This window comes from Salmo salar, chromosome 01, assembly GCF_965601325.2.
Source record: "Salmo salar chromosome 01, fSalSal1, whole genome shotgun sequence".
Lineage (NCBI taxonomy): Eukaryota > Metazoa > Chordata > Actinopteri > Salmoniformes > Salmonidae > Salmo > Salmo salar.
The window spans coordinates 172,102,432-172,128,985 of record NC_138291.1 but is presented as its reverse complement, the minus strand read 5'-3'; the positions used below and the strand labels follow the sequence as shown (position 1 = coordinate 172,128,985).

The 26,554-nt window shown below is 43.3% G+C and overlaps 1 protein-coding gene across 2 annotated transcripts in view; it reads left to right on the top strand.

Moving 5' to 3' along the window:
* Positions 1 to 3,603: 3,603 nt before the first annotated feature.
* slc12a2 (solute carrier family 12 member 2) overlaps positions 3,604 to 26,554 on the top strand; it is an 82,582-nt gene continuing 59,631 nt past the window's right edge. Inside the window, exon 1 of one of the 2 annotated variants that reach the window (XM_014143165.3) lies at positions 3,604 to 4,690. In XM_014143165.3, coding sequence (XP_013998640.1) covers positions 4,154 to 4,690 — 537 coding nt within the window. In that variant the 5' untranslated portion in view covers positions 3,604 to 4,153. 2 annotated transcript variants of the gene reach the window in all.

The window sequence follows — 26,554 nt, the reverse complement described above, 5'->3', positions numbered from 1 at the left end:
TGCCCTGAATTATTCACTTTTATGAAAAAAAGCACTTCTTTCATTCATTCACACAAAATTCCTACATTCACTTACAGTGCCTTCGGAAAGTATTCAGACCCCTTGACTTTTTCCACAGTTTGTTACGTTACAGGCTTATTCTAAAATGTATTAAATAAAAAAGAAACTCAGCAATCTACACACAATACCCCATAATGACAAAGCAAAAACAGTTTTTTTTTTTATCTTTGCAAATGTATTCAAAATAAAAAACAGAAATACCTTATTTACATAAGTGTTCACACCCTTTGCTATGAGACACGAAATTGAGCTCAGCTCATCCTGTTTCCATTGATCATCCTTGAGATGTTTCTACAACTTGATTGGAGTCCACCTATGGTAAATTCAATTGATTGAAAGTGATTTGAAAAGGCACACACCAGTCTGTATAAGGTCCCACAGTTGACAGTGCATGTCAGAGCAAAAACCAAGCCATGAGGTCGAAGGAATTGTCCGTAGAGCTCCAAGACAGGATTGTGTCGAGGCACAGATCTGGGGAAGGGTACCAAAAAATGTCTGCAGCATTGAAGGTCCCCAAGAACACAGTGGCCTCCATCATTCTTAAATGGAAGAAGTTTGTAACCACCAAGACTCTTCCTAGAGCTGGCCGGCCAAACCCTCCCCTAACCCATACGATGCTGGGCCAATTGTGCGCCGCCCTATGGGACTCCCAATCACGGCCAGTTGTGATACAGCCCAGGATTGAACCAGGGTCTGTAGTGACACCTCTAGCACTAAGATGCAGTGCCTTAGACCACTGCACCACTCGGGAGCCATCTAATTCAGCTGATCAAGGTCCTGGGGAGTTGCCTGGCCATAACCAGACTAATTCAGCTGATCAAGGTCCTGGGGAGTTGCCTGGCCATAACCAGACTAATTCAGCTGATCAAGGTCCTGGGGAGTTGCCTGGCCATAACCAGACTAATTCAGCTGATCAAGGTCCTGGGGAGTTGCCTGGCCATAACCAGACTAATTCAGCTGATCAAGGTCCTGGGGAGTTGCCTGGCCATAACCAGACTAATTCAGCTGATCAAGGTCCTGGGGAGTTGCCTGGCCATAACCAGACTAATTCAGCTGATCAAGGTCCTGGGGAGTTGCCTGGCCATAACCAGACTAATTCAGCTGATCAAGGTCCTGGGGAGTTGCCTGGCCATAAAAATACTAATTCAGCTGATCAAGGTCCTGGGGAGTTGCCTGGCCATAACCAGACTAATTCAGCTGATCAAGGTCATGGGCAGTTGTATACTTTTGTTTTAAAGGCCATCATCTATCCATTATTTCCGCCATTTTGCTCTTTTACTTTCACAAATACACTGCAACCATTTCATTTCAAATAACAGATAACCTTCAAATGAAAAGACCTGCGCAAATAATGAAATCATTTCACCACAACCAATGGGCTGATGCCTATTGCCCACCAGTGCATGCAATGGAGTCTTCCACATTTGCCACTCTGGACAATCATGTGTTGATGCTGGTAGTGTACGTATGCATAAGAAGCATTCCTCCTCTTCTGAACCAGTCTGGCCTTTCCACATTTCATCCCCTGGCCACTATGCCCCATCCTAAACTCTCTGCTTTTCATAAGGACCATTTGACAGGCAAGGATCTTATACATTTACTTACCCTCAACCTTTCCAAAGCTCGTTTTTTTATAATTAAATTATGTGACCAGCACACTTATTTGACTGTGTCGTGAGTGTCTGAGCTAGTGAGCTAGCTAGCAGACAGACTGAGTGGGTGGCTGTCATTGCCTGACCTGGCTGACTGGCTCACTGTAATGAGCTCCTGGGCTGTAGAGAATTGTATTAACAGGATTAGAGAGGAGCTAGGTAATGAGGAGAAGAAACTTTCTGATGGGTCTGACCTCTGGCCTTAGAACACTGCTGGGCAAAGATGTTGCGGTGCCAAGAGCAAAGAGCTGCAGTGCACACTGAAGCAGCAAGATCTCCAACTTCCACACTACAGGCAGACCTACAGACCATTGAAGTGGAAATCTTATAAGTTGCAACCAAATGATGGACAGTGGACAGTAGTGTATTATGCAGTGAGGAAAGAAAGCAATGGGATTAATGGAAAAAATTCACCAGACAATCATAGGGCTCTGATTAATAATGAATTGTTCTAAATGCACTTGTCATTCATTAAAATTTCATAATCAATCATGATGATGTCTTCATGTGGTGCGGATGTAATGTTCTATTATACATTGCCATTTAAAATCCCCTCTATTGCCAATAATCAGTGGAAACATATTCCACATTTCCAATATTAATATCCCATATTCCCAACTTTAAGCCCCAACTTTTTTGATAACAAGGATATTGGTTGACTTGGAGAGGGTAGATAGGGTTGTTGGGTGGGAAGGGTCAGGAATTATTGGTGTGGTGTCACATTGCTGACAATCCATTGATATGAGTATGATCTATCGGTATGCATGTGGATGTAACAGTAAACAAACCCACAGCATTGTGCACTGGACACAGCTCTTCTCCAGACAGACATCCAAGGTCCTTATTACGCCTCAGAAAGGTAGCCTGCAAAAAAAATACTACAAACCCATGCAATGCGATGTCTTTGTTTCTTCTGTATCTAATCTAGACTATAAACAACAACATAGATTAGATATGCCTTTAATGTATGTGTCAAACTCATTCCACGGAGGGCCGAGTGTTTGCGAGTTTTCAGTCCACCCTTGTACTTGATTGATAAGTTAAGGTAACTAATTAGTAAGGAACTCCCCTCACCTAGTTGTTTAGGTCTTAATCGAAAGGAATGACCAAAAACCCTGCAGACACTCGGCCCTCCCTAATGGATCGTTTTCTGCTGGACAAAAGTAACAATGAATACCAACATTTACAACAAGTTTAGGGTGGCCCTAATTGAGCATGTGATAAACAAAAAGTACAACAGCCGGTGCATTTGACCCGGCCAACCTCCAAACACAGACCAATTACTGTTTGGTATAGTGTAAACCGTAAAAAATGTTTTAACATACCGTACATGACCATAATGTGTGGGCTAGTGGACCAATCCAAAAAGCATTATATGTTGGACACATAACTCACTTGTAACTTTGAAATTACAAAAATGATTGAATTAAATTGCGATAAACTCAAACCAAATCCTTGGTTTTGTCTGGACCTGCAAGTGACACTATGAATTGACACTTAGTACTTCAAAATTGTAATATAATTTTTATGATCAGAATGTGTAATATATTTTATATTATTTGAATGTGTGTGTAATATATTTTCTATGATTAGAACGTGTGTGAGGCAACTTTAATTTCATTATCATATTCCTTCTCTGTGGTTTGGGATGATGTATACACTACTTACCATACACGCAAACGCAATTGCACGAAAGTTACCCACATTTTTGCATATCTATAGGTGGTGTTACTATAATGATTGTACTTTTTTCTCTACCTACAGACTCTGGAACATCCTTTGTATTACGTAAAAAAACAAAAAACATACCTCAGTGCAAAAAACACACTGCGCTGAAATCTCGCGAGCTCTACCTCCCGTTTGGAACCCACCCTAAAGCGTTGCCTTACTGCAGTGTGTATATATGAGCGAGGCGAGGGTTGTTTTGGGAATCTCGGAAGAGTTGCGGCAAGGTCGATAGAGCATCCTACTCTTAAAAAAACATCACACCGCGGATTTTATTCGCTTTCGTACAAGTGTGCGGAAAGCTAGAGGACCGAGAGGCTACTCGGAGATTTAATCTCTTGATGAGTAGCGTTGGCTAGGGCTGAAAGTTGATGCCTTTTTTTTTTTTCATCTCTGAGAGCGTATAGTGAGACAGCTAGCAAGCCATCCTTCTCCATTTGTAGCTCTGCATGTTTTGTGGTTGTGCTACCTTTTTGAGAGAGGCAGAAGTGGCATTCGGCTCTTTCTGAATTCGAAAGCACCGCGTTTCTCTGGGAGCAACTATCCAGACGGTCTTCCACCACTTGGGCGGTACCAGGAGTGTGAGCTGACTGCTTATGTCGGAAAGAACCGGGGTTTAGAAGCAGTGTAGTTTTGCTATTGCACACGAGTTGTGCCGGACATTTAGCTAGGGTTTTTTTCCCTTAAAGGTTCTTCATTCACCGGTAATATTTGCAATGTCGGCGCCATCCTCCTTGCCTCCCGCCCAGGGAGAGAACCCCGTGCCAGAAAATGAGGGTCTGGCCGTGGATACAGGTTTGAAGCCCGCCGGCCCGACACCCAGCTCGAGTCGGTTCCAGGTTGACCTGGTGGCTGAAGCAGCCGGTGCCGCTGATAAAACGCTCGCCTCTGGCGATAAAGGCGCTCCCGCCCCCGAGGGTTCGGAGCCAGCGGCGGGTGGCGAGGAGGCAAAGGGTCGGTTCCGGGTGGTGAACTTTGTGGATCCGAGTGGAGCAAGCCCACCAGAAGCAGTGCCCGCTGAAGGTTTCCAGAATGGAGACACCGTGATGAGTGAGGGCAGCCTACATTCTTCGACAGGAGGCCAACATCACTACCATTACGACACCCATACAAACACCTATTACCTAAGGACTTTTGGTCACAACACCATCGATGCCGTGCCGAACATCGATTTCTACCGGCAAACTGCTGCGCCTCTGGGGGACAAGCTGATAAGACCCACCCTTTCGGAGCTGCACGACGAGCTAGACAAAGTAAGCAAACTCATGGCTTTGACGCGGATGCTAGCGCGTGCTAGGACAGAGCACACATGGGGCAACACTGCTGCAACAACGTCCCAAGCTTGTGGGGCGTACATTTGTTAGCTTTAGTTTGTGTATTTAGACCATGTTGTGGTCAGTGGCTCATTTTACAGTCTCATGCTCGTTTATTGTACTTGGTAAAAAGGATGGCTAGCTACATGCCTGTCATTAGCAACATTGTTGGGATGTCGGTGTGGAACGGAGGAACTGTGCGCTTTCTTCAATAGAAACGCATGTGGATAGGGTCCACCACGTAGTCATTGTACTTGAATGATGTCGTCACACATTATTTGTCAGTTTTACGTAGCGCATAGAATGCATGGTTTCGGCTCACAAGAATGAAAGCTATTGTCAAAAAGTAGGAAATTGGAATCAGGAATTGACAAAATGTTTTACTTAGCAAAAAACACATTTGTTTACCGAGCTATGGCAAGTCATCGATATTTCGGTGTATTTTGATAGTTCCCAACGGAGTAATATATTAGAGTAGCTAGTATTTCCCGAATATGTCCAACAATTGTGCCCACGTGAGACCCCCACTAGGATGAAAACAACATTTATCTCGCAGCTCAGCTATCGGTTACACTGTATCTAACTAGGCCTACTTATAATCAGTCATTCTGGTAGAGCTATTATTTAAGTATTCTATTGGCGTTTGTTATGCAGTTGTATTCACAGGATAGGTTGTTGAAGTATGTATATTTGCTTGGATACATTTTACTTGGCTTTTGATGGGGTCTGTAGACACCCGGACTTCCTGCTTTGTAATATGAGAAGTTTTCTGACCTAGTAGTCAAATAGTTCATCCTGTCCTAATTTAAATGAACTTACCTGATAATATTGGTTACAACTAAGTAATACAATTTCACTGTCTAGTAGCTTATGGGTTTATCTAAGTACTGATGTAATCTTTTACACTTGACCATGACAAATCTATCCCAAGCACACTGGCCATTGTCCACAATCTCAGCCCTTATATTTGGTCAGCAAATCTATGTAAATCCTGCTTTATTTAAAACTTGCCCCCAATAATAACCCAAACGTAGTTCTCAATCCCAGAGCAACACTGCTAAGCATTGACACATGTCCCTGGCATTGAGATGGCATGCCAGTCCTGTGCTCTTCATATCGTTCTGTAAAACTTATTGGCGGATGAAAGAAAAACAATTGAAGGCCGTGTGCCATGTTGACATTCCATGGGCCATTATGTCTTGGAGACTGGTAAGCAGGCGGGGGCCTTCCTGACTGACACATGGGAGGACGCTCAAGGTTAACTGGCAGCATGACCCCTCCCTTTATCCATTAGCCTTTGTCTAGGCTCTGTATTTCCAGACATGAATTTCTGCTTTTCACCCATGTCTTCTCAATACCTACATTTATTTTGAGTCTTTTTTTTGTAGTGTTCATGTGGTGTCATTCGAGCTGCCAGTAAGTATGGAGACCGTTCCCATATGGCTTTTATAACCACACACCTTACAGCTTGTATGTAGAAAACATGGTTATGATATTGATAAGGCATGTGGGCTAATATATTTGGCATGATGAACTCATGAAGCGACAACCCTCTACATCAGGGCTGTCAAACTAATTCCATGGAGGGCCTAGTGTCTGCTGGTTTTTATTTTTTATTTTCAATTAAGATCTAGACAACCAGGTGAGGAGAGTTCCTTACTAATTAGTGACCTTAATTCATCAATCAAGTACAAGAGAGGTGTGAAAAACCTGCATACACTTTTCCATCTGTGGAATGAGTGACACGTGCTCTACATGTTAACTTTGACATACTGTATGTCCTTGAGGGCATTTGTGTGCCATGCTCTTGTGGCCTAATATAGGCTACACAAGGAATAATGGTTCATTCATACTCAGACTGAGAATATTTTCTAGTCTTGTTACAACCACAGCTTCAGTTTCCTACTATAGATCTGCGGTTGTCTCCTTATCCCAGCATATATCTCAGCAGCACAACACATTGCCATAGACATTTTGAGATCCAGACAGGCCCTGTTTGAATACATATTAAAGGTATGCATTAGTTATAATGTACACTGAACAAAAATATAACACAACATGTAAAGTGTTTGTCCCATGTTTCATGAGCGGAAATAAAAGTTCCCAGAAATTTTCCATATGCACAAAAAGCTTATTTCTCAATTTCTTTGCACTAATTTCTTTACATCCCTGCTAGTGAGCATTTTTCCTTTGCAAAGATAATGCATCCTTGACAGGTGTGTCATGTATGCAGTTTTGTCACAACACAATGCCACAGATTTGAGGGAGTGTGCAATTGGCATGCTGACTGCAGGAATGTCCACCAGAGCTGTTGCCAGAAAATGTAATGTTCATTTCTCTACCATAAGCCACCTCAACATCATTTTAGAGAATTTGGCAGTACATCCAACCGTTCTCACAACTGCAGACCCGTGTAACCACGCCAGCCCAGGACCTCCACATCCGGCTTCTTCAGTTGCGGGATCGTCTGAGACCAGCCACCCGGACAGCTGATGAAACTGGGTTTGCACAACCAAATAATTTCTGCACAAACTGTCAGAAACCGTCTCAGGGAAGCTCATCTGCGTGCTCATTGTCTTGACCTGACTGCAGTTTGGCATCGTCACTGACTTCTGGGGGCAAATGCTCACTTTTGATGGCCACTGGCACGCTGGAGAATTGTGCTTTTCACAGATTAATCCCGGTTTCAACTGTAACGGGCAGATGGCAGACAGTGTATGCTGTTGTGTAGGCAATCGATTTGTTGTGAACAGAGCGCCCCGTGGTGGGGTTATGTTATGGGGAAGCATAAGCTACGGCCAGCAAGCACAACTGCCTTTTATCAATGGCAATTTGAATGCACAGAGATGCGTGACGAGATCCTGAGGCCCATTGTTGTGCCATTCATCCACCGCCATCACCTCATGTTTCGACATAATGCACGTCGCATGTATCTGTACACAATTCCTGGAAGCTGAAAATGCTCCATTTCTTCCATGACCAGACATCTCACCCATTGAGCATGTTTGGGATGCTCTGGATCGACGTGTACGGCAGTGTTCCAGTTTATGCCAATATCCAGAAACTTCACACAGCCATTGAGGAGTGGGACAACATTCCACAGGTCACAATCAACAGGCTGATCAACTCTATGCGAAGGAGACGTCACATTGCATGGGGCAAATGGTGGTCACACCAGATACTGACTGGTTTTCTGATCCACGCCCCTACTTTTTCCTGAAGTATCTTTGACCAACATATGCATATCTGTATTCCCAGTCTTGAAATCCATAGATTAGGGCCTCATTTATTTCAATTGACTGATTTCCTTATGAACTGTAACTCAGTAAAATCTTTAATTGTTGCATTTTATATTTTTGGACAGTGTAGCTCATGTTTATAGTGTAGTCTAGTTTTTATCCTTGTGTACATACTGTATGTGGATTGTGTAAATTCTACGTGCATTTGGAAAGTATTCAGACCTCTTCCCCTTTTCCACATTTTGTTACGTTACAGCCTCATCCTAAAATTGATTTAAATACATTTTTTTCCCCCTCATCAATCTACACACAATACCCCATAATGACAAAGTGAAAATGGGTTTAGATTTTTTTGCAAATGAATTAAACAGATACCTTATTTACACAAGTGTTCAGACCCTTTGCTATGAAACACGAAATTGAGGTCAGGTGCATCCTGTTTCCATTGATCATCCTTGATGTTTCTACAACTTGATTGGAGGCCACCAGTGGTAAATTCAATTGATTGGACATGATTTTGAAAAGCACACACGTCTATATACAGTTGAAGTCGGAAGTTTACATACATTTAGGTTGGAGTCATTAACTTGTTTTTCAACCACTCCACAAATGTCTTGTTAACAAACTATAGTTTTGGCAAGTCGGTTAGGACATCTACTTTGTGCACGACACACAATTTTTACAACAATTGTTTACAGACAGATTATTTCACTTATAATTCACTGTATCACAGTTCCAATGGGTCAGAAGTTTACATACACTAAGTTGACTGTGCCTTTAAACCGCTTGGAAAATTCCATAAAAGGATGTCATGGCTTTAGAAGCCTCTGATAGGCTAATTGACATAATTTGAGTCAATTGGAGGTGTACCTGTGGATGTATTTCAAGGCCTACCTTCAAACTCAGTGCCTCTTTGCTTGACATCATGGGAAAATCAAAAGAAATCAGCCAAGACCTCAGAAAACAAATTGTAGACCTCCACAAGTCTGGTTCATCCTTGGGAGCAATTTCCAAAATGCCTGAAGGTACCACGTTCATCTGTAAAAACAATAGTACGCAAGTATAAACACCATGGGACCACGCAGCCGTCATACCGCTCAGGAAGGAGACGCGTTCTAGATGAACGAACGTACTTTGGTGCGAAAAGTGCAAATCAATCCCAGAACAACAGCAAAGGACCTTTGTGAAGATGCTGTAGGAAACGGGTACAGAAGTATCTATATACACAATAAAACGAGTCCTATATCGACATAACCTGAAAGGCCGCTCGGCAAGGAAGAAGCCACTGCTCCAAAACCGCCATAAAAAAGCCAGACTACAGTTTGCAACTGGACATGGGGACAAAGATCGTACTTTCTGGTGAAATGTCCTCTAGTCTGATGAAACAAAATCAGAGCTGTTTGGCCATAATGACCATTGTTATGTTTTGAGGAAGGGGAGAGGCTTGCAAGCCGAAGAACACCATCCCAACCGTGAAGCACGGGGGTGGCAGCATCATGTTGTGGGGGTACTTTGCTGCAGGAGGATCTGGTGCACTTCACAAAATAGATGGCATCATGAGGCAGGAAAATGATGTGGATATATTGAAGCAACATCTCAAGACATCAGTCAGGAAGTAAAAGCTTGCTCGCAAATGGGTCTTCCAAATGGACAATGACCCCAAGCGGACTTCATAAAGTTGTGTCAAAATGGCTTAATGACAACAAAGGCAAGGTATTGGAGTGGCCGTCCCAAAGCCCTGACCTCAATCCTATAGAAAATTTGTGGGCAGAACTGAAAAACCATGTGCGAGCAAGGAGGCCTACAACCCTGACTCAGTTACACCAGCTCTGTCAGGAGGAATGGGCCAAAATTCACCCAACTTATTGTGGGAAGCTTGTGGAAGGCTACACAAAACGTTTGACCCAAGTTCACCAATATTAAAGGCAATGCTACCAAATACAAATTGAGTGCATGTAAACTTCTGATCCACTGGGAATGTGCTGAAAGAAATAAAAGCTGAAATAAATCATTCTCTCTACTAATTATTCTGACATTTCCCATTCCTAAAATAAAGTGGTGATCCTAACTGACCTAAGACAGGGAATTGTTACTAGGATTAAATGTCAGGAATTGTGAAAAACTGAGTTTAAATGTATTTGGCTAAGGTCTATGTAAACTTCTGACTTCAACTGTAAGATCCCACAGTTGAAAATGCATGTCAGAGCAAGAACCAAGCCATGAGATTGAAGGAGTTGTCAGTGGAATTCCGAGACAGGATTGTGTCGAAGCACAGTTTTGGGTAAGGGTACCAAAACATTTCTACAGCATTGAAGGTCTCAAAGAACACAGTGGCCTCAATCATTCTTAGATAGAAGTTTGGAACCACCAAGACTCTTCCGGGAGCTGGCTACCCGGCCAAACTGAGCAATCGGGGGAGAAGGGCCTTGGTCTGGGAGGTGACCAAGAACCCAATGGTCACTCTGACAGAGCTCCAGAGTTCGTCTGTGTAGATGGGACAACCATCTCTGCAGCACTCCACCAATCAGGCCTTTTATGCTAGTGGCCAGCTGGAAGCCACTCCTCCGTAAAAGGCACTTGACAGCCTGCTTGGAGATTCTCTGGTCTAATGAAACCAAGATTGAACTCTTTGGCCTGAATGCCAAGCGTCACGTCTGGAGGAAACCTGGCACCATCCCTACGGTGACGCATTGTTGGTGGCAGCATCATGCTGTGGGGATGTTTTTCAGCGGCAGGGACTGGGAGACTAGTCAGGATCGAGGGTAAGATGAAAGGAGCAAAGTACAGAGATTCTTGATGAAAACCTGCTCCAGAGCGCTCAGGACCTCAGACTGGGGCGATGGTTCACCTTCCAACAGGACAACGACCCTAAGCACACAGCCAAGACAATGCAGGTGTGGCTTTGGGACAAGTGTCTGAATGTCCTTGTTGCCCAGCCAGAGCCTGGACTTGAACCCACTCGAACAGCTCTGGAGAGACCTGAAAATAGCTGTGCAGCGACGCTCCCCATCCAACCTGACAGCGCTTGAGAAGATCTGCAGAGAAGAATGGGAGAAATTCTCCAAATACACATGTGCCAAGCTTGTAGAGTCATACCCAAGAAGACTCGAGGATGTAATCGCTGCTAAGGTGCTTCAGCAAAGTACTAGCAAAGATTTCTAAACCAGTTTTTTTTGCTTTGTCATTTTGGGGGTTTGTGTGTAGATTGGGGGGAAGAATTGTAATACATTTTAGAATAAGGCTGTAACGTAACAAAATCTGGGAAAGGTCAAGAGGTCCGAAATACACTGTTTATTTTGTCCGCTTATCCGGTTTTCTGTGTCCTGTTTTATCGTGGCAGCAACGTTTCAGTCAAATTCCTGTACATGCAAATGTATTTGGTGAAATGGTGATTTTTATGATTCTTCTTTCCTTCCTTAAAGTAGATTAAGGATTGATCTGTACTGCTTTCGCCCAGCCAACTCTTTCCTAATCTGTGTTTACTTCAAGAAAGCAAGGAAGACTGCGTTTTTTTTCCTGTTCCAAACAGGTCCTTAGTCAGCACATTTTGTTTTAGATGTCACCATTTTTGTCCTGGATGCATCAGTTGAACATGTGCCATTTTTGGACACATGCTTGCCTTTGTACACGAGCAGCTGTACACCGGCAGCTGTCCGTAACTGGACACTGGTAAAATAGACTGTGACGCATCTTGTTTTGCTATGACAATAAATATAGATGTCACTTTTTTTTTCTGCATGCATGCACAGAATGCTGAAGTTTAGCATCCACTGTCATGTAGAAAAATAGCATAAAGTAAATCCAAAACCCTAGGCTCTTAGCTATCGATGGCGATCAAGAGGGTGACACGTTGTCCAGACATCCAAGGTTTTAATGAAAAGTAGCGTCCTATTGGTCCAAGGTCATGTAGTTGGCAGAGCAGCCCTATTGAATGCATTTTAGGACTAGTCAGGCACTATTAAACGTTATTTCATCACCTTAAATTGACTTGTGCTCGTGGCGTTAACTGATACACATGGTTCAAAACATGAGGACATTTGCTGTAGTTGGTAATTGCCCACATATGCTATATGTTCTAGTCAGTCAATGTCAGTGTATTATGTCTGTCTGTAACAGCGTGTTATATCTGATTGGGTTTTAAGGAGTCCTGGAAGATTAGTCCAAATGAGGACTAAAAGAGAATAATCAAATCAATGAACCTTCATCCTCAACTTTAGATAGTTTTTTTGCTCTATGCCACAGAGGAAGCTTTCAAATGCAGTCTGTTCATTCTAGTTGCTTCAAGATCTCTACTAACATGGCATAGTTTTTTACATATTTGTTTTTTCCCCCTTTTATCAGTAGAGCGAACTAACGATGGAAAACGCCAAATGGAAATTCCATTGTAGCTAATCGACCTGTGCCTGTGGACTTGCACCTAAATCAATGAGTCAACCAAATAGCCATTGTTAGTGCTGATAAAAGTGGACTTGAGTGATAGCCTGCTAAAGTTACCTGGCCATTGCTGGGCACCCTGGCTCCGTTCCACACACAAACTCTGTTACGAAACCAACAGCAGATGCGAATTCCATTCAAATAAAATAAAAAGGGGCAGCATTTTACTGTGTTCTCATTGGGCCCTGAACCCGTTACCCGGCAGTAGCAGCAAAAGCCGCATGAGACCCGTTATATTGACCAGCCAGAGGGGAAACCCTGACAGGACAGATTTATTCTGCGCCGGGCAGCTAAGCAGATTGTACTGAAATATTGATGTCTTCGCACTGCCACTACAGTTAGGGCACAAAGTTGACGAACAGGCCAGCTAACTTCCAACTCTAGTATGAGTTGGTAGTACTGTGTGCCTTCTTGGCCTTTGATGGGGAGCAGACATGTCTGCCTGTGAAGCCTCATTATATTTTGAATGCAATTTGAACATGTGAGACCCAGTAAGAAAGAGAGCACAGCTCACGGTAAAGCCTTTCCTATTAGCTAACCTTTTGTCAAAGTGTAATGCCTTTTGATGCAATGCCCTTATTGCTCCCATTACTACTTGTTGTGTGTTACCAAAAACCAAGGAGTTCAAGTTGGGTACACTACAAAGTGTTTTGCTGCCTATGCCATTGCTATCTGTTACAGGACAATGACGAACATATGTTGCTTTTGTTCTCCTACATTCTTTGGATGGTGATGCCTAGTGGCATTATTTGACTGTGTTCCTATTGGCTCGTGTCGTTACACGCTGACCAATCCCTTCCTCTCTGGCAGACTAGCAAGCGTAGTGTGAAGTCTTGACCCACTCTCTCTTTCTCTGTGGAGTGTTGGGTAGGCAGGGCTTCTCAATAACAAGAGGCCATATTAATAGAGAATTATTAAGAGACCGGTGTTCCTCCCTATAGACATTGTTGTGCTTTTCACTGGCTTAGCCCAGTCAACCAAATCCTTTTTAGTTATGTTTCCACCAACTCAAATAGGAAGCCCTGGTGCTGGGGAAATGTGACACCCCACTCTTTTATTTAAATGTATGATAGGTAGCCTTTAAACATGAATCCTATACTGAATGATTGGATAGTCTTACATTTTGACATGAACAGTCTGCTGAAATTACAGTATCTCGCCATAGCACAAACTAGTTTAGTTGCGCTTCTCCAGTGAACTCATGTTGAGAAGGGGAACATGTTCCCTTGTTATTACACTTCTGTTGTACTGCTTTGAAGGATCTCCAGCTAACGTTACTTCCTTGTTAGGGACATTTTCTATTGGATGCAGTGAAAACACAATTGGTCATTTGGGGCTGAATTAAAGGGCTTTGCATGGCAGATGTTTCCCACCAGGTCAGGCATCACAAAAGCCCCCGTCTCCTAGCACTCATATCCTTGGTCTCCATGGCGATGCCAGTCCTGTGGGCAGGGCTTGCTGTCAACAGGTTGTCTCTTGTGGCCCTTTTCAGAGCAGGAGGCCTGGAGATCAGGCTAGGTCTAATTAACTGATTGAGCTGGAAGTGAAAATGTACTCAGCATGCAATCCACAGCTAGGCTTTGCCCTCAATATTCACCTTCAATCTCTCACACTTACGCCCATTCTGTTGTTCAAAAGCGGAAGTTGTGTTCCGATGAAGATTTCACCTCAGTTGCCATTTCCTGTGTGCAATGTCACTTCTTTCTTAGATCTAGGCTAGATCACATGTATCCAGATAAACCCTCTTTGTTGACGTCTTTTCATTATTAATAACCGGATATCAGTTGTAGCTTCTGGTCCCATGTGATTGGAGCTCTATCACAACTGAGCATCAACGCTGGGAGCCTCCGCCTGCAATGGCAGAGGTCTGTCTGTCTGTCACACTGGTGTGTTTGTGGTGACTTGTGTGAAAAGTCCACCTGTCACCACGGGTTTACTGCAAATATTGGGGGGGGGGGGGTGCACCCTTCAAATTGAATAGGCCTGAGTTATGTCTGACTTCTACTGTAACCATAACAAGTCCAATGTTGTGTTACATTTGGATCCCGTGTCCCTGTCCAAATATTAAAACTGCACCCCATTAACCCCCATCGTTTTTGTTCTGGTACATTCCATTGTTATTAGTTCATTACACAGTCCGGTCTGACCAGTCTAAGCATGTATTTTTTTTGTTGATAAAACAAAATGGATAGTCTTTGTATCGCCAACCACTGTAGCAACCCTTCCTTTACAGGTGTGTCAAGCGGGATTAATAGTTGAATGTTGTTTTGTAGCCAGGCTACCTGTAGCCTAGTTCGTTTCTTTGCAAGTAAACAAGGTCTGAGGTAAGACTTTGTTGCATTGTTTGTCGCAGTTAACCTCATGACAGCGTCCCCTTTTAACTAGCTTGCACAAGGGAGGCTCTGTGCAGTGGCCTGGCTAGGGACAACTCCACGTGGACTTGTTTATTCTCTCTCTCTCTCTCTCTCTCTCTCTCTCTCTCTCTCTCTCTCTCTCTCTCTCTCTCTCTCTCTCTCTGTCTCTCTCTCTGTCTCTCTGTCTCTCTGTCTGTCTCTCTGTCTCTCTGTCTCTCTGTCTCTCTGTCTCTCTGTCTCTCTGTCTCTCTGTCTCTCTGTCTCTCTGTCTCTCTGTCTCTCTGTCTCTCTGTCTCTCTGTCTCTCTGTCTCTCTGTCTCTCTGTCTCTCTGTCTCTCTGTCTCTCTGTCTCTCTGTCTCTCTGTCTCTCTGTCTCTCTGTCTCTCTGTCTCTCTGTCTCTCTGCCTCTCTGCCTCTCTGCCTCTCTGCCTCTCTGCCTCTCTGCCTCTCTGCCTCTCTGCCTCTCTGCCTCTCTGCCTCTCTGCCTCTCTGCCTCTCTGCCTCTCTGCCTCTCTGCCTCTCTGCCTCTCTGCCTCTCTGCCTCTCTGCCTCTCTGCCTCTCTGCCTCTCTGCCTCTCTGCCTCTCTGCCTCTCTCTCTCTGCCTCTCTCTCTCTGCCTCTCTCTCTCTGCCTCTCTCTCTCTGCCTCTCTCTCTCTGCCTCTCTCTCTCTCTCTCTCTGCCTCTCTCTCTCTCTCTCTCTGCCTCTCTGCCTCTCTCTCTCTCTCTCTCTCTCTCTCTCTGCCTCTCTCTCTCTCTCTCTCTGCCTCTCTCTCTCTCTCTCTCTGCCTCTCTCTCTCTCTCTCTCTCTGCCTCTCTCTCTCTCTCTCTCTCTGCCTCTCTCTCTCTCTCTCTCTCTGCCTCTCTCTCTCTCTCTCTCTCTGCCTCTCTCTCTCTCTCTCTCTCTGCCTCTCTCTCTCTGCCTCTGCTGAAGATTGTATGCAGTGTCAGAAGCAGGAGAAGGAGCAGGCTTCTGGTCTGGCCTGTGAATGGAGAGGGAGGCCTTTATTCACTTCTAGACTGTGTTGTGGGCCTGCAGCTTGTGTAATGTATACACACCATTTGTCAGTCACTTGTAAGTGCTTGTGCGAATGTTCTTGTATGCGTATGGTTTCTCTCTTGCCCACGGTCATATCTGTTAGTGTCAGTGTGAATGTCAGAAATGACTATTTTACTATCCCTTCTTGGAGTAGGCCTACTCTCTGGGAAGGACATAACATGGCACTGCTACAGTCACAGATGGAGCAATGTATTCACTCCTTTTATGGACTAAATACTTCCATACTGACAACTGGTATTTCTATGGCTAGGTTTTCATCCAATTGGCGACAGCTTTTCATGTGAAATTCGGATTCTAAAATCCGCATAGACAATATTTCCATCGAACTGACTTGCGAATAAAAGGCTGTGGGTGATGACGTAGTGCACATATATTTTTGTATATAATTAAAAGTTTAAAAAAAAAAGTTAAATGGGTTTCCATTGCATTTTCAACTCTACTGATGGTTTTGTCAAAACATTTTGTGTTTATATAGCAATTGTGCCCACTCTGGTCTTGGAACATGCGCTCTGTCCAACAGCTTGCTAATACAGGATATTATGTACAAAAGAGTAAGATCATTTTAATTTGTCAAACTGCAGCCAAGCATTGATCTTCATGTCACCAAAATAAGACTCTGTATTTATTGGAAAGGAGCATCAAGCTCATCACTGTGCACTTTCACCACCTTGTAAAGTTCATAACTTGATTTCCTCTGTAGCCTAATAGACTGCATGCTTTCCCAAGTCGTAGTGGAAGGACCATGCTACCTATCATCACGTCACTCCAAGTTTACTTCCATATGATGATTTGAATATAGAAATATTTGCTCATAAAGGCGTTTCTGCTGCCACTCTCTCATAATACATTTGACAGACACAACAATGATCCACCTCGTCTAGTGTATTTTGTTTTGTCAACATTTGGAAAATTTCCACACAAGTTTGGTGTTTGTCAGGCCTGTCGTGACATTTATCGACATGTACTTTACTTGCATAAAAAGTTTGGATGGAAACCTGGTTGGTGAGTGTAAAATATTTGCGCTATCTTTAATAGAAGACTTGTGGCTAGTTCTTATTTGCTGAATAGTAGCCCATGACATGACCACATTCTTATCACATGGCTTCTCAGAACATTTCCTTGGGGACAAAACACCTTCACGTAAACATATTTCCTGTCGCCTGCTATTGCATACAGCATCAGAAGCGATGACTGACTGATTCGCTGCTTGCCGTGGCCACATGCTATCATCACCAGTATTGATGACTTTTGAATGGTACACAACTTTTTCCATTCATGCTGCATCTTCAAGAAGTCTGTCTCTCATGACCGACCGTCCTTAGGCCAACATAACAGGTTTATTCTTTTTGCACGTTGAACTCTAAAGTTGGAACATTTCTTCAGCTATTAGGCTAACAGTAAGGATATCTTTTTTTGCCCTTTGTCTCGCTTTCTCTGGGTTTCTGAGAACCATTTTAGATGCCATGGAGTACCCCCCCCCATCCACTTCATTCATTATTCATCTCCCATGTTCAAACTCTCTGGGAGTCGAACCCAGGGCGCTTAGTGTGTCGTACTAATGGAACTGCAATGGCCTGCCTTGTGTTGCTGTTGCCTTTTGAATTGTGTTGAATTACCGCTTGGATCACCACAGTGAAACCGGTGACGAGTGAGTCCCCCACAACAATGAGGGGCTTTGTTGTTAAGCGAGGTAGTCCCATCAGTGGAAATGAAAGACTGGCTCAGGCGTTCTCGTTTGGCGGATTTGATTAAATAAAAAAAAACAAGCTAATCTCATGAAATATGTGTATATTGTTTTGAAGAATAACGGTATCGGTCAGATATTGCAAACAACTTAAACCTGTAGTTTATTTTTGTAATTTTTTTTTACCTTGATTTTTGTTATGGCTGTTACAGCCTCCAAAACAACCAGCAAACCTTTCGCCAGGTACGAAAGAACATCTTCTTTTGACCTCCGTTTGTTCTTAGACTAACTTTCTGACACGCTACAAACCTCAACCAAGCCCATGGTACCTGCCACGTGTATTTGTATGTCACCCCTCCCCTCACTACTCAAATGAACAGCATGTGACCCCGCAAAGCAACAATGATCTTATCATAAATGCACAGCTGGCTGATAGACAGACAGACAGACAGACAGACAGACAGACAGACAGACAGACAGACAGACAGAGTCCACATGACAATCAGCTGCAGCCTGCCACTGCTAGTAAATATGGTCTCCTTTTCTTTCCATCCCAACCCTGTTTGGTCCCTTTTTTTTATTCACACTCCCATAGACCACTGCTGGATTGTACTAGCAGCTCCGTGTGTGGGAGTGCTGCCTCAGTGTGTGGTTCACCAACTGTGGCCAGTTTAGTAACTATATGTTTGTGTGCTGCTACAGGCTTTCACTCCTTCACTCCCCTTTGCATTGCATGTCAACTGGTCTTTGTCCTTGCCTCTTGGGTTAACCACTGGCCAGTCATGAGTACCCTCCTCCCATCGTGGTGTGATTGGAGGGCAATTCCACTGTAACGGAATTACACTGCGACTCAGATTTTTCACTTTAAAATGTATAGCAAACAAAAAACATTGATTTCTAAGTTTAACAAACCATAGAACTCTATGAACAAGGACTACTTAACAATTTAGAATTTCATAAGAACTGCAGATACAAAGTTTTGTAACAATAAAATTCAATATCAAACTTTGCATATGCATTTTTTCTAGTAAATGTTTGAACAATATACACAGTAAATAAATAAAAAGTAGTCATTGTGTGGAGATTTTGTGTGTTAAACTTTTTTAAATCAATCGGAATCTTAGTGTAATTCTGTTATGGTGGAATTGCCCTGGAGCCATCAGTGGTCCCAGACCTCTAAAATGATGGCGACTATATGGGAAGATGGTGGAATTGCCCTGGAGCCATCACTGGTCCCAGACCTCTAAAATGATGGCGACTATATGGGAAGATGGTGGAATTGCCCTGGAGCCATCACTGGTCCCAGACCTCTAAAATGATGGCGACTATATGGGAAGATGGTGGAATTGCCCTGGAGCCATCAGTGGTCCCAGACCTCTAAAATGATGGCGACTATATGGGAAGATGGTGGAATTGCCCTGGAGCCATCACTGGTCCCAGACCTCTAAAATGATGGTGACTATATGGGAAGATGGTGGAATTGCCCTGGAGCCATCAGTGGTCCCAGACCTCTAAAATGATGGTGACTATATGGGAAGATGGTGGAATTGCCCTGGAGCCATCAGTGGTCCCAGACCTCTAAAATGAAGACCTCTAAAATGATGGTGACTATATGGGAAGATGGTGGAATTGCCCTGGAGCCATCAGTGGTCCCAGACCTCTAAAATGATGGTGACTATATGGGAAGATGGTGGAACTTCAGATTTTTTACAAGGATAAAAGCTTGTATAGAAGAGTTAGTGTGAATTGTCTACAATGGCTGCTTGCAGTTTGTCTCAACACTTTTGTCTGCATGCGTCATTCAGTCGCTGTAAGTGGGTGCACATATTACATATGGTTTCCATTGATTTCATCAGTGTTTCTTTCGGCAATGCAGCTGGGATGTATTTGGGCCGTGCAACCATATATGGGTAGTCTAGTACAATTTGATCCTGTACTTGGGCACAAATAAGCCAGATCCCGTGTGTGTGTACACTCATGTGGAAGGGTGCAAATAAACATGAACAGGAAGCCTGCCTATTTTAATCAACGCTGTCTGTCACTGGGTCACAACATGGAGGGGCCTGAGTTTGGTGACGTCATCGATCCTAATGGATCCAGGATGCTCCCAGAGCCCCTTGAGGAGCTCCAGTGTCCTGCTGGTCATCAATTATACTGCTTTGATGATCCCGGCTTTCTCCCTCTGTGGGGAGACTATATAGGCAGCAGCCACCGTTACAACTCGACATTAACTAGACGCTCAGAAGTCAGTGATCTAGATCTTTAAATTCTGAAAAAAAGTGCACTTGTCAACAGCCGTATATACCTGTGGTATGCCGACTGCTAATTGCATTCTATAGACAAAGGTCTTATTATGAATGGGAGGAAAGATGGCGGGTGATCTTAACCCCAGCTCAAGGTGAAACCTTATGAGTGGCCCAGTTACAGGGGTTTGGACAGGTTTCATTTTCATTATTGGGCAGGTATGAGAGGAAAGGTGCTCATTTCCTGTTTAGAAATGAGCTCACCCTTGCATAAGGGTCACCTATAAAATGCAACCCAACAAAGCTGCCTGTTTAGCAGAGCCAAATTGGAACCTGGGTTGTGATGCAGGCAGTCACTATTTTGTTCCGTGATGCCATTTGGGATTGCAGCGGGGGGAACGGGCCGTTCCAAGAATACTGATATTAATTGGAGTGTTATTTGTTTTTTGATTAAAGGTGTTGCGTCAATTCTTGGAAATATGCTAACCCACAGGAGAGAACAGCGTTTATTATAAAACATGTTCTATTGCCAGATTAGTTTGTGGATTGATATGTCTACGAGGCCTAGCCCAGTATCCTATTGTGTTGGCTGTTTGCACACACAATTGTTCTCTATTGATTTTATTTTCATTCATCGTTATTCAAGTCTTTCCTTTTCCTGAGGTCAATTTTGCTTGGTGTGAAATCGGATCGCTCTCGTCATAATTTATTTTTTTGGCGGCCATCTTCTCCTTGGCTGATCCAACTACAGTTTCCTCTGCCCAGCTAATGCTTTGGCATTGTTGTGGATCTCTGCTCTTTGTGTTACTTCACCCATGTAGATAATGTTCTCTGACTCGTTCTGTGCCGTCTGCTCTCCAGTGGTGTGAGTTTCGGAAGCGTTGGCTCTCGCTGGCACACCAAGCAGATTTTGTAGAATTCAATACTGCCTTGCCCACTTATTTTATTACCGCTCAAAATGTGCCAAGACTTAATGCTTGTTTAACGGGAACATTTGAATCTCTTTATATGATTTTGAATGAATAAATAACAGATGGGGTACTGAAGCGACATGGGAACAGAAGCTGGTCCATGTTTTAACTCCTAGTACCCAGTTCTCTTCCATCCCAGCATTTCCTCTGTAGACATGAACAGCTCGTCTGTACACCATCAGGTCGTACTACCAGGTACACAGAAGTCCGAGCATGTCAGCTGACTGACGCTCACATAAGCTGCCAGTGGGCTACTGTCTTCAAGATGCCACCGGTAACAAGGTGATAGTCATAGCCCCGGGGAAGAAGTAAAGCGCTTTTGATGTATGTTTTTTGAGGAGGTTGTCGGCAGTACAATATCAGTTCTCAGCCTCTCCTCAGGCAGTATATGAGCTACCCTGGTCTCGCTCTTTAGCTCGAAGCAGAGTCTGGTGTCCCTGCCAGGGAGCAAAATGTGGTGTAATAAAAATTCCTATTCAGTCCATCTACACACACGTTTTTGTTTTGTCTCTGTAGTTGGTCCAAATTGCCGCTACTTTGTGTAATTCACTGTTGACATCAGATCTCTGTTCTCAAGCCAGAGCAATACAAATGGGTAGACAAAAACATATCTAGACACCGTTTGTAGTCAAATGCAATTGTTAACTTCATCCCTAATGTTTTATGTAGGTAATGTTTCACTTGGAAGTAAGCATACAACTAGACAATGCTAACTGAAAGATGGAAAGCATGGTTTTCCACAAACAATTTTAGGGCCATGGGTCCCTAGATCACTTTTTATTGCCTTTTGGTTAGGGCTACACGATATGGGCAAAAAAACGATTTATAGACGAACTGTTGGAATCATAGAAGGATTTTATATTAAGAAGCAAAGTGGAAAGCGTTTGACCTAACAGAACAACCATCTAACAGAGGAGGAGGAACTGAGTGACAGGGGGTGGGGCTTGGGAGGGGGGAGAAGGAGCAAACCATAACGGTTGTTACACGTGGCTGAGTGTTTCAAGATATTCCAGCATGGCCGCGATATGGATATTGCTCATGTCAATATTGTGAATTGCATTAATTGTGCAGCCCTACCTTTTGGACCCTCATACTTCCCTTGATACCTGACTGCGGGTGACTCCGTTTATTTGTTATAAAATAAATGTACCCCCTTTTTCTCCCCAATTTTTTTGTGATTACGATCTTGTCTCATCGCTGCAACTTCCCAACCAGCTCGGGAGATGCGAAGGTCAAGTCATGCGTCCTTTGAAACATGCCCCGCCAAAACACACTTCTTAACACCCGCCCGCTTAACCCGGAATCACCCGCACCAATGTGTTGGAGGAAGCAACAACGTTCAACTGACGACCGGAGTCAGCCTGTAGGCGCCCGGCCAGCCACGAGTCGCTAGAGCATGATGAGCCAAGTACATCCCCCCCCCGGCCAAACTCCCCTAACCTGGATGACGCTGGGCCAATTGTGCGCCACCCTATGGGATCAAACCCCAGGCTGTAGTGACGCCGCAACACTGCTATGCCTTAGACCGCTGTGGCACTCGGGAGGCCTGGTGACTGACTATCCTTTTAATCCGCCATTGGCGTGACTGTTCCAGACCGTATAGATTAACCTTTTTGAGTGGACATCAAACAAACAACTAATGAAGTAAACCAAAGGGCGGCTTATTACAAGATCCAAGCTCCTTATCTGTCAACTGGAGGGGGGAATAATTATGCCTCCGATGACCTCAATCTTCCCTACCAAAACAGTCGAAGTGGAACTGATTTGGCCAAGCTTGGACTCTGAGCTTTTATTGTGTCACAATTCCAAGTCACGAAAACACTGTGTCCATAGTGTCACACTACAGGCCGTGTGTTTGACATTCATCAAAGCAGTTGGCTCATAATAGTGATTGAATACTACTGTACATGGATGACTGAAATTAATGACCTCGTAAAATAGTAGAAAGAGCAAATGTAAATTATAAATGCACTTGTCTTTTCTTACTAGCACTGAATTTTCTGTTAACTACTTTGATGGAAATTATACTTGCTACAACTGTGATGTGGTTGTCACCTAGATACTCTACGTCACTCTGTATTCCATTTTGAATTTAAACTAACACAACAAATTGTGGATTAAGTCAAGGGGTATGAATACTTTCTGAAGGCACCGTACATGTTGCACTGTGGAATGAGGAAATTGGCCTAACATGCTGACTAGACCGGGCATGCGAGTGCATCCGCTCATCGCGCGTATGTTTGATTTTTATTTCTCCACACCAGACGTGATTTAAGGACGCTCAGGTTAAAATATCAAAACGAACTCGGAAGCAGCTATATTAATTTGGGGACAGGTCAAAACTTGCCATTGTTAGCTAATTTGTTCTGGGATATAAACACGGAGTTATTTTACCTGAAATACACAAGGTCTTTTTTCTGGATCTTTGTAGAATTTTGACCAATTGTGTGTTCTCTACTCTGACAATTAATCCACAGATAAAAGGGGAAACCTAATTAGTTTCTAGTAATCACTCCTCTAGTCTTCTTCTGTGGACTTTATGGTGGTTGGCAACCAACTTTTAAGGTGCATTACTGCCACCGACTGGAGTGTGGACCTCAGTTCATCTTTCAATCACCCACGTGGGTATATGCTTCTAACAACCAATGAGGAGATGGGAGAGGCGGGACTTGTAGCATGTTAAGCGTCCAAGATAGAACCAAGTTCAATTTTAGCACCTGGCTATACAGACGCTCGTGAGCAGTTTGGATAAAATTATTAACATGTTTGTAATACATTTATTTTGCAACGCTCGTGCACACATGGGCAGTGTGGTCAGCTTGTAAGGCGTGCCTGTAAATCTCAATCCACTGGGCTTAAAAATAGATCCGGGCAGGGAATTTGCCAAGACCAAGAGGGTTTACGCCATGAACATACTACTACCAAGATTGTATTTGTTTGACGCTCAATCCGCTTGTCTAGAGTTAAGATTCATGGTCTCGATGGCATTACTATTGTTGGTTTGCTTTCGGAGAGAATATAATTTATCCCCTTCAGTCCCATGGAAGAGCATCCCATCTGAGGTGTACTCTTGAATACTTGGTTATCAGTGGTTGAGTCATGGCAGGGCTCTACAGTGCTACCATTTTGGTCGCATATGCTCCTAAATATTTTGCTGTGCTACCTGGAATTTTAATTTGGAAGCACCAGTGCCCCCTAGAAAAACGAATCATCACCAAGATGATAAGATTTAGTGGAACAGAAGGAAAGGAAAAGGAGAGCTTCTTCAGGAGATGTGTTTCAAAAGTAGCTAGGATTCATATAGGCCCAATGTAGGCTACATCTTAAAAATATTTTTTTCTGGTGTACATTTACCCTGTATTTTGTAATCGCTGCCAATTCTTTTTTTTCATTGTGCTCCTAAAATACTTTGCTCCTACATTTTTCAATTTAGGAGCACATATGCTTGTTGTAAAACATTTCAGCGTTGAGCTCTGCATAGGGAGGTATGTGTGGCCCTATGGTCACGTGAGAAAGGGCCTCCTGTGGTGCCCCAGACCTGAGAGGTCAACTAGCTCATTTGTGGTGGGACAGGGGTTAGTATTTTCTGTTCTCTCGGCAGGATGAAGTTACTGTCAAATTCACCCTTCAAAAAGTAGCCTAGCTGAGCCACTCCCTGGAGTTACGCAAGAGCAGCAGATCTTGATTACTATGTTGCCTAATGGCCCCAATAACACAACCCCTTTTTTTTTAATGAACACTGTCCGTCACCCAGCTGTTCATGCCACTGATGCCAAAAAACAGATTACTGTTTATCTTTCATTACTGGGCAGGCATGGGCATCACTGTGACATGCAAATGGATGCTGCTACCTCTGGTTTCCAAGCAACATGGTAATGCACCATCCTTTAGGCATATAAGTTTGTTTAAATATCACTCCTTGGCTAGGTCTTTGGCCTGGCCAGAAAGCTATCCTTTTAAATGTGCTTGCTGCTTTTCCTTAGATGAGAACATTCAGTTTTAATGTTGCTATTTGCAACCTTTTCACACCTCTATCATCGAGCAGCACTTGATTGTGGGGAAATGGTTGCTTTGACCTGACGGTCCTCCCTTTTTTGAGATTTTTAGGCTGTTATAGCTTCAATCTCCTTGACCCAGTGATCATGCGCCTTAATCCCTTGATATTTTCTTCCCTTGGTAACTAGCTAGCTAGCTACCAAAATAAGTCCGCAGCATACACAAACACGCACTGTAGTAAGAATACCAGGAAAAACATGCTGTTTATATCAGAGCACCCAAGGGAGAGCTTGCCCATTTAAAAAAATATATAAATAACGGCCATGTGTGAAGGAATTAGATTTTCCTCTGTTTCTCCATAAATACTCAAGGGGAAATAGGGAGGGAGGAAGCGAATGAGAGCACAGAACAAGCTTACCCAGTCTGCCATGGGAATGAAACATGTATTGAAGGTTTAAGGAGTCAGAGTTCAGATTCACAAACACTGATTAATTCAGTAAATTTTCACTGTCAATCTGGTTTCTATAAATAGGCATACCCCTGCCAATCTATACAAATATAATTGTCTCTAGTCTAGACTACAATCCGTTCACCATATATCGGTTGCTTTCACGGTACAACTCTAGTGTTGACACACTGTTGTATTCTGTTGCTATTAGGCTATCTGATGACTTCCTTTTGACCCAGCTTTGTTTCTACAAGGGAGTCAAAACCCCTGGGTGATTCCAGTGATACAGTATTACTTTGCTAGCCTGGTTCCAGATCTGTTTCTGTTGTCAACAGATCTGGGACCAGGCTATCACTTTGCCAGTGGTTTTTGACATGCTCTTGGGGGAATGTAAAACAAGAAGCCTTACCCTAAACAGCTTTATGCGATAAACCAGTAAGAGGAATAAATTAAATATGTAGGGCTGTCCCCGACCCCAAAAAATAAATGATTGGTTCGACTAATCGATTTGTAAAAATGTTTGTATTTTTCCATATATAGACATCCTGTATGTTTTCAGTCAAAGCAACTATATGCACGGAGCTTGTCGGATGCTTTAAGCGCACTGTTTGCTTGTGTGCCTTAATTATTTTGTCAATGTTCCCTCATTTTGTTCGGCACTGAGCAAATTTCAGGTCTGCTGAGCGCAAACTTGAACGTTGTGAAAATTCTGTGCAACTTCCAGCACGCGTTTACTGTGAACATTGAGGCTGTACCTGCTTTAAGTTAGTTTTAAGTGGCCAAGAAGGCTACTGTGGCTATTTGATCATAATGTAGGCCTACCATCAAAAAGAATGAAGAAAATGCCTCCCATAGCATTTTAACATGAAAGAGCTGTTCTATCATTCAGCCTACAGTAGCAGTCAATTTGTGGTATTCAATGTAGGCCTACATTCCATGAGACTTTTTTTTTTGGGGGGGGGGAGACATGTAGGGCTTGACATTAACCTGTTTATCCACTTGTCCTTCAGACAAGGAGGTGACTGAAAATGATGTTTGATGCAAGAAACCGCTATACAAAATAAAATGCCTTATTATATCCATACCATTATTACAAAGAATCAGACAAATTATGCTACATTCTGCCTACTGACTACTTAGCTTATTCAAACATGTCTCAAAATGCAACACTGCCCCTTTAAGAAGAAAAAAAGAAGCTCTTTACCTGACTTGCTTTTCAAAGATGTCTAGAAATGTACACTCTTTGTGCTCTTGTAAGATGCAATCACTCCCCTATTACTGACTACAAATGATCTATAACTGGGCTAATAACTCACTAACTAGCAAAGGAAAGTACTGCGTTGATTCGATCCCAATTGCCACTGTAAATGGAAACGT